General features: G+C 40.0%; 1 protein-coding gene across 1 annotated transcript; it reads left to right on the top strand.

The window, feature by feature from the left end:
* The first annotated feature begins 560 nt into the window (after window positions 1-560).
* Window positions 561-6,139, top strand: MMAA (methylmalonic aciduria (cobalamin deficiency) cblA type). Its single transcript, XM_009074368.1, has 6 exons — window positions 561-981; window positions 1,971-2,093; window positions 3,149-3,319; window positions 3,611-3,696; window positions 4,430-4,579; window positions 5,779-6,139. The coding sequence occupies exons 1-6, from the start codon at window positions 561-563 to the stop codon at window positions 6,064-6,066; spliced, it is 1,239 nt and encodes a 412-aa protein (XP_009072616.1). The 3' UTR covers window positions 6,067-6,139.
* Window positions 6,140-8,683: the final 2,544 nt, after the last annotated feature.

Raw genomic sequence — 8,683 nt, 5'->3', positions numbered from 1 at the left:
AGGGAGGGATAAAGTAAGAGCTGCGAATTGTTTATTAGCAAAGGTTTATTTGAGTGCTTGCAAGTGCTCAGAAGAAAGCAAAAGTGTATCAGTAAATTGATAAAAAAATGTTAAATTCTCTTCTCTCTTGGAGAAGAGAAGGTTGTGTGGAGACCCCAGAGCACCTTCCAGGAGCTGAAGGGGCTCCAGGGAAGCTGCAGAGGGATCTGTGTTAGGAGCTGCAGGGAAAGGACAAAGGGCAATGGGTACAAATTGAAAGAGGGGAAATTTAGGTTAGATATTAGGAAAAAGGTTTTTTCCTGTGAGGGTGGTGAGACACTGGCACGGGTTGCCCAGGGAGATAGGAGATGCTCCAACCCTGGCAAGATGAGGTTGGATGAGCCTTGAGCAACCTGGTCTGGTTGGAGGTGTCCCTGCCCAGGGCAGGGGGTTGGGACTAGCTGATCTCTAAAGTCTATTTCAACCCTTAAAATGCTATGATTCTATCTTTTTCTTTCTCTTTAGGGTGTCTGCAAACAGGAAGAGAACTGATACCTCTGGTGCTTTTCATTCCAAACAAGATGAAGATCCCCACTTTGCTGCTGAGATTCCCTGGTTGCTATTTGTCCAGGAGAACTTACTTCACGAACTTTCACTTTGCTTCCAGAGCAGATTTCCTGTGCAGTGAATCCCTTACTCCAGTGCATCACTGTCCTACAAAATGGATGTGTTCACCCAACAGCTTGAGGAGAGAGCTGTGTCAACAAGTAGCCCCTGACCAGCACATGGAGGGACTTTCTGACAGAGAACAGAGACTTGTAGACAGACTTTATAATGGACTAATTCAGGGTCAGAGAGCTTGTTTAGCTGAAGCCATTACACTTGTAGAATCAACTCAGAGTAGGAAGAAGAAAGTAGCCCAGGTGCTCCTTCAGAAGGTATTATCCTACCACAGGGAACAGGAAAAGTTAAATCAAGGAAAGCCACTTGCCTTTAGAGTGGGTTAGTCCTTTTATGTCTGTCTTCTGGTTGCTTAGATGGAATTACAGTCCTCACTTTTCATTACCACTGTTGTTTGTGATTTGTAGTCTGGGATGGTTGGTTTTGTGTGGTTCGTAACCAATCTAGATTGCTTCTGTTGTCCAGTGGAATTATGACTTGAGATGAAAAATGCTTGTGAAACTGCTTTCGAAATTACTGTTGCTTCTTGGGGGTATGTTATTTGGGGTGTTTTTTGTAAGTGTTACAAGCTGCAATGTTAGTCACTTTGCAGATTGATGCAGCTATCCTGTGCACTAAGATAGGGAAGGATGTAGTTAAGCAAACTGGGTCTTTTCCTGAAGGTGTTTTCTTGAATATTTCCTGAATCCCTTTTTCAGTCTACAAAAGGAAAAACATGTACCTTCCTGTTTTTTTCCTTTAAAGCAACACACTTTTCAGCTGAAGGAGACTTGAACATGGTTCTCCTGGAAGCTATAAAATATTTCTCCCTTGCAAAGAGATGGGCTACTAACATAAGCCATGCCCAGCTGTCATCTCTGCTGTCTGCACAAAGGGAGTAAGAACAAGAATTTGGGCATGGGAGTGAGAAAATGTTAGTGCTAATCTTCGTTTGTGACCTTGACATGCAGATAAATGGCCTCATTTTTTAAAATAACAGCTCTTCAAGGTAGAGCTTTTGCCTTTAGTGTTTCTTTTTTAACTGTTAGTATAAAGTTGGTGTAGACAAATTTATTTGGAGTGGAGGATGTAGGTGTGGATAAACCTGATGTTATGTTGGTGTGGGTAGGATGAAAGGTGGTGAAGTGAGTGCTGCTGTGTTGGCTGAACCAAGATAGTCTGTTTTGTAGTTTTGGCACAGCTTTTATTTGACTTTGTTGTAATACTGTGTTATAGCACGAATGTTACCAACTTAGATGTTGCTGGTGTTCACGTGATGTATTATTTATTTGCTTAACCACATTTTATTTCTTCCTAATATAATTATTTAGGGTTGTCTGGTCCTCCTGGTGCTGGGAAATCGACTTTCATAGAATGCTTGGGGAAGATGCTTACAGAAAGAAAACACAAAGTGTCTGTGTTGGCTGTAGACCCTTCTTCTAGTACAAGCGGTGGTGAGTGTGAATTCAAGTTTCAGTCAGGTTTCTAGTACCTTGTGTCAACTATGGGAGTATCTCTTTGGGCCAAATGGAGGAAAACTTTGGGCCTAGGAATTGCAAATATTAAATATATCAAGTTTTGATTTTTTTCCCCATGTGATAGGAATTTGGGAAATAGTGTCCTAATTTTGTCACATTTCCTCTTTTCTGGTGTTGGAATGTTGCCTTACAAATATTTTTTCCTAAATCTGAATTTCTTTGAGGTTGTATGACTGTAATCTGTCCTTCTCAACTGAAAAAATGAAGCTGACCATGCTTGATTCATGGTATCTCTGACATAAATAATAGATAAATAAAAAATAAATAAATAAATAAATAAATAATAGAGCCTTGATTTTGATCTTTTCCTAATGGGCAGCTGCCTAGGAACATCATGACTTTTTTTTTCCAGCTTCTATTCTGTTAGAGAAGATGCTGCAATGTGTAACTACTTATAAAGAGGATGGACTTCAGCATTACAGTGACCTGGAGCTGAGACAGAATGTGTTTTTGAATGCATGTGTTCAGGATGCAGCAGTAGAATAGCAAAATATGATAGCAAGACTGCAGCAGTTGAAAGAGCTCCTCTTTTGGTGTGTGCATCGTGTGTGTAGATCTCGCGGAGTCCAGTTTCCAGGTTGTATGAATAGAAGGAAAGCAGAGATGCACGTGAGCTTAAGAAGTCCACATCAAGGTGTATCACAATTATCATGCAGAGGTTTGTCCTTTTGGACAGAAACAGCAAAGATTTAGTCATGTGGCCTGAAGTGTCTAGGTCTTAAAAGCCATTGAGGAGTTGGCCTAGCACAAATTCTTTGTATGTGGTAGCAGTAAGGTCTGTTTATCAGGCCTTTCCAACTTCTGATAGGTGGAAGAATCAGGCAATAACTTCCTAGTCCTCAGCAAAGTCAGCAACTGTTGCTCTGGTGTTATTTGACTGTCTTACTCATTTGTTGGGAAGGGAAGGTGGGGGAGAAGGGGAAGTTTAGCTGTATTACATCTTTGAAATAATTCAGCACTAAATGTTTAAGGTTCTCTCTTGGGTGATAAAACACGGATGACCGAGTTGTCACGAGACATGAATGCATACATTAGACCATCTCCAACCAGAGGGACACTGGGTGGTGTCACAAGGACCACGAATGAAGCCATTCTGCTGTGTGAAGGAGGAGGCTATGACATTGTTCTGGTGGAAACAGTAGGTATGTGCACAGGGTTTTCTTTTCGTTACCCTGTCGTGATACCAAAGTAAGGTGTGTTACTAATCGCATACTTTCACCCTTGATTTTTCTTCTGTTTTTGTACATGGGCACTGGTTGAACATGAATGCCCATTCTATTTTCTAGTCCTGTATGTCTTTTACAAAACTGTTGTGCTTCCTGTTTTGTTAGTGGGATTTGGTGGTGATGCAATGCTGGGATCTGTCATAATCACTGTCATTAATGTGACTGAAAGTTTGCAATAAATGGTGAACTCTGGATTTAATTTTTTAGGTGTGGGACAGTCAGAATTTGCTGTGGCTGATATGGTTGATATGTTTATATTACTGCTACCACCTGCGGGTGGAGATGAATTACAGGTATTTTTCAGTTTCTCTTATTGAGTATTACCTAGGACTAGAAAGAGAAACTTGAATTCGAGATGTAGTATCTGTGCAGGATGTCAAGATCAATAGTGTTTTGTCCATTACACTGCTACTGTCGAAGTATTTTCAGTGTATTTGGTTGCACAGATAAGCTCTGATATGCTTCTCTCATTTTGGAAGTATTGGGATGTAAAATTTTGGTACTCTCTGACTTAACTTTGAGGTATTTACATAAATTTTTGGGGAGTGGTTTTCATATTACAGGAAAACAGAAGTTTAATATAAATAGGTTTGCAAACTTGGTCATGGTTTGGTTAAACCTGAGTCTCTACACATGAAATAGATAATCATGTGAGCTCTGATATCCATGTGTAGTGTTCTTGTGTCAGAATAATAGCTGGTGATGACAGAGACCATTGATGCTCCTCTTGGATGTTGTCCAGAGAGGTTGTGGCTGTCCCAACCTTGGCAGTGTTCAAAACCAGGTTGGGTAAGGCCTTAAGCAACCTGATCTACTGGGAGGTGTCCCTGCCCATGGCAGGGGGTTGGGATCTCTAAGGTCCTCTCCTTTAACATCCTGATTCTAGGACTAGCACATAGATGCACACACAGAAAAGTCAGTAAGAACCACTAGAAACTAACAAAGCACTTTGACCTGCTTTTTGTGCTAAATCAGCCTGTCACAGTCCTTCTGGGTATTTGTGGCTTCTCTCCATGTTCCATGTAGGGTATCAAACGGGGTATCATTGAGATGGCAGATCTGGTTGCTATAAATAAAGCTGATGGGGATTTAGTTGTGCCTGCACGGAGAATCCAAGCTGAATATGTTAGTGCCATGAAGCTGCTTCGCAAGCGTTCAAAGCTTTGGAGACCAAAGGTTGGTGGTTTGTTGCGTCTGGTTTTGGTTTGGTTTGGTTTTTTGTATTTTTTTCCCCCAAAAAAGTGCTGAATGAGTTGGGATTGATATCTCATTTATCTATATTAGTCTTCCTGCTCGGAATTTCAGTTGGTTGTTTAACTTTACACTGTGCTGGAGAGGTGATTGCTGCTTTTTGTGTTTCACCTCTTATCTCCAGGTGTGCCACATGAAACACAGTGCAAAGCCAATCGTCCTCCCCATGATTTCTGTCCTGAGCTACAGTCTCAGCACTGGCAGACCCATAGCTAACATAAGTAGTGGTGCAAACTTTACTAAGCTATTTCTCCCTCCTTTATAACTCTGCAGCCTGTGATTTGTTCTTTCACTAGTTCATGCATTTCCTTATTGCTGGTTTGGTTTTTCATTTCTCACATAAGGAAAGTTCTCAAGCAAGAACCTAATCTACTTGTGTATGGTTGGAATTCTTATCCTGTGAGTCTTAGGTTTTAATATGATGTTTCATCGATTAAAATGTTATGGTAAATTGTTAAGGAGAAGATTCTGTACTGATTTTTACTTTGTATGTATAGAATAAGCACATGCAAACCCACTCACTTCCTTTTTTATATACCTGTATATACAAAGGAGGTTTCCACTACCCTAGTAGGGCAACTAACTCATTGAATGAGTTGCCTGAGGTTTAGCCATCCTTCTGCAAGTGGGGAAAGAGAGGGAGAGACTTCTTTCAAACAACAGACTTCTGTTTAAAAGGCTGTCTTGGATGTCTGAAATATTCCAGGGAAAATTAATTCCTAGTCTGGAAAGCAAAGGCAAAAATATAGTCTAAATACCTCATTTGTAGCATATTTTAAGTGCAAAAGAATAGCTACCAGAGTATGTGATTAACTCTACATTGAGGTAAAAGAGAAATGATGTACCTTTTAGGTAAAGGACTCATTACAAATGATTCTTATATACAAGCAGTTGGATAGACCTATTTATCCCAAACACTATGGATCTCAGGATCCACTTAGAGTGGGTAAAATCCCAATTTTGAGATCTCTTTTCAAAACAAACCTACAAACCCCCTGAGAGCCTGGTGAAGTGGGTACCTTGAAGGAAGCATTGCTTAATTTTCCTGCAGCCTCCCTGATGCAGTGATTGAACCCTCAAGCCCAGTAGTTCCTTGGCTTAAAAAAGTTCTCTGAATCCAACAGGTAATGCGCATCTCTGCCAAAACTGGAGAAGGAATCTTGGAGATGTGGGATACCATGAGTGAGTTTCGTGACCTCATGCTCACAAGTGGTGAGTTGATTGCCAAGCGACGGAAGCAGCAGAAGGTGTGGATGTGGAATCTCATCCAGGAAAACATGTTGGAACATTTCCGGAGTCACTTAGCAGTCAAGGATAAGATTCCCCTTCTAGAAGAAAAAGTTCTTAGTGGAGTCTTGTCTCCTGGACTGGCAGCTGACTTGCTGCTGAAAGCATTCAAGGATGGTCTCTAAGCATTGTTTTCTACTGTGTTCTTGATAAGTGCTTCATGTAAACGCGAACATTAAATACACCTTTTCTATGTGTGGATTCAAGTGTTTTACTACAGCAGACATTAACAGAATACCCATCCAGTGAGCTGCAAAAAACCACAGATCTGGTGGCAAAAACACCTATGCCCATGTGGAAATGTGGCTGAGTTTGGGAGGGTGGGAGGTTTGTGCATGTGCAGGGCTTTACTCTAGTTATGGGATCATCTTTCCATTCTAATATAGCATCAGCTGTTGCCAGAATGGATTGTGTATTCTTTCCTCACCTTGCGTGACAGAATATTGGACACTCTGGCAGCACCTGACCACAGTCCTGGTTTGAAATAAATTGTATGCATATAAATAGAACATAGTGGAAGGAGAAGGAGAAACTTCAGCCATTACAGGAACATCTATTCTTACTTAGAGAAACTTTCCTAGCATTTTGGAGTAGGCAAAATAATCCACAGAGGAAAGGGAAATTAGAGTGCTGAGGATTTCCTGGTTTACAGCTTTTAGGAGGAATTTCACAAACTGAACTAGAAGGGATATTGAATGTGTTTGAAAATTATTAGGGATCTGCACTGAATGTGTGTTTTTTATCTGACCAAATTCCCTGTTTGGAAGCTATAGTTAGTTAGTATACACTGTACACTAGGAGAAGGGAATTTTAGCCATCCTAGTTTCAAAATAGATGTTTTAATGCAAAAGCAGAATTTAGACTTTTTTTTTTTTTAAATGCAGACATCAGATGAAATAAATGTTGCCCATGATGTTTTAATAGCAACTGTCTTTGTACTTGAATAACTGATCTCTAGAAATAATGGCTTGAGGATTTCTGATCTGACTTAATGTTTTTTGGATTCAGACAGAATGGCCAGTTGTGTTTGGTATTTTTATCTCTCTCTTGCAGAAGACATGACTGCAAACAAAAATGCTTTAATTTTTAGTTTTCATCTATTTCCCTTGATTAAACTCTGGAGGAAGCATTTCCCTAAGCCCTGGTCTAGAAAGCAGAGCTCATCTGGTACCTACTGAACGTGAAGGATAAAGTTGGAAAGTGCTGATTTTTTGGAGATCTGACAGAAAACCAGTAAATATACTGGGAGTGATGATTATCATAGTTGGGATTTTCTGGACAAGTACATAAAAGGTATGATGTCTTTAGGTCAGTTTCACTTGTTTGGCTTCTGGCAAGTCAGTTCCCTCACACCTGGAATTCCTTTCCTTAGAATTGTTTGGAATTTACTTGTAATTGCTTTACTTAGATCCACTTTTACCTTTTGTTTATGGAAGGGGTTTTTTTTAGTTTTTCTCTAAAGTAATTTTTTCTCTTCTTTCTCCTTGTCCTGGTTGTTACATTGTGCTCCAAACTGAATTTACTTTTTCCTGCTAGACCTCTGTGCTTCAGAATTTGGATTGCTGCAGTAGGTATAATTTGGCAACTCTCAGAAATGATGAATGGTCATTGAAAATGCTGAGGACTTTGTTTCCTTTGGTTTGTCCAAGTGGCACAAATTACACAATGCAGAAGAAACCTCCATCCTTGATGCATTCCAGTTATTTTTCCCATTGTATGATGGTGTCTGTACAAGAATCCACTTATTTTTGTTCTAAAAACACAAAGTATGACTAGAAAGTAAAAAAAGCAAAGTGCAAGGCAGAGTAAAAATACTCATTAAAAGCAACAATCCATGTGTATGTTTGCAGGGAAATCCTAACAAAGAGCATCGTGGTGCTTTGTGGGACATACAGCTGAGGCATTTCTTTGTTAAGAAGTTTTACTCTGGTGTAGATGGTATTAGTGATTTCCACCACAGAAATTGTTAGAAGTTCAGTGCTCTGACTGCTGTTTCTTAATCAGTAACTTGGAATTGCTGCAGTTGGTTATGCAGAAGCAGCTGAAGGAGCACAGCGAGTGGCAGAAGCACAGAGACTTCTCCATGACCAGAGTTGAGTTGTGAAAGAAGTGTAAGGCTTATTTCTTTTCTGCTCAAACAGCCTCTCTTGGATATGACAGAGTGCCCCAAACCAAAAGCAACATCTTGTGTTCTTTCAGCTTTAAATGTTGACTCTGTTTTATGGTACTTAGTAGAAGAAATGACACTCAGGCAGACAATGAATTAATGAGAACAGCAGCACTTCAGCTCGTGAGTTCTCAACTTTTTGATAGTCCATTTGTTTCAGGTGGCAGTTTTTCAGGTGACCTCATTTGTGTGTTTATCTGTTAGATCAAACCCTTATTATTGTCATTACTTCTCCTTCTGGCAGCGATTGCTCTTCGCCTTGCCTGTAATAAGTGAGCTGCCAAGCAAGTAAAATAGAACCTACAGCTTTGTTTAAGTGACAGTTGCTCAAGCAGAATGTTTTGCCACTTCTTCAATATTTGTTCTCTGGATGCAGATCTGTCAATCCACTCAAGCCATGAGCTATTCTTGTTTTCTTGTTTTGTTGCTTCTTTGAAAGTATCTTTAATTTACCAATGAACTCTTAGCAGAAGACAGTGCAATGGTTTGAGCATGCTTTTTTCAACTGCATTTTTCTTTTAGAGGAGTAGATTTGCCTTTATGTGTTCATTTGTGCCTCATACCTCAGTAGATGG

This window comes from Acanthisitta chloris, unplaced genomic scaffold (genome assembly GCF_000695815.1).
Source record: "Acanthisitta chloris isolate BGI_N310 unplaced genomic scaffold, ASM69581v1 scaffold34370, whole genome shotgun sequence".
NCBI classification, from domain to species: Eukaryota; Metazoa; Chordata; class Aves; order Passeriformes; family Acanthisittidae; genus Acanthisitta; species Acanthisitta chloris.
This window is presented reverse-complemented; position numbering and strand designations above follow the sequence as displayed.

Excerpts from the sequence above, each read along its gene's own strand:
- MMAA (XM_009074368.1), top strand. The coding sequence starts at position 561 with ATGAAGATCCCCACTTTGCTGCTGAGATTCCCTGGTTGCTATTTGTCC. Across the intron at positions 2,094-3,148 it reads TTCTTCTAGTACAAGCGGTG|GTTCTCTCTTGGGTGATAAA; the intron begins GTGAGTGTGAAT and ends TAAATGTTTAAG. Across the intron at positions 3,697-4,429 it reads CGGGTGGAGATGAATTACAG|GGTATCAAACGGGGTATCAT; the intron begins GTATTTTTCAGT and ends TGTTCCATGTAG.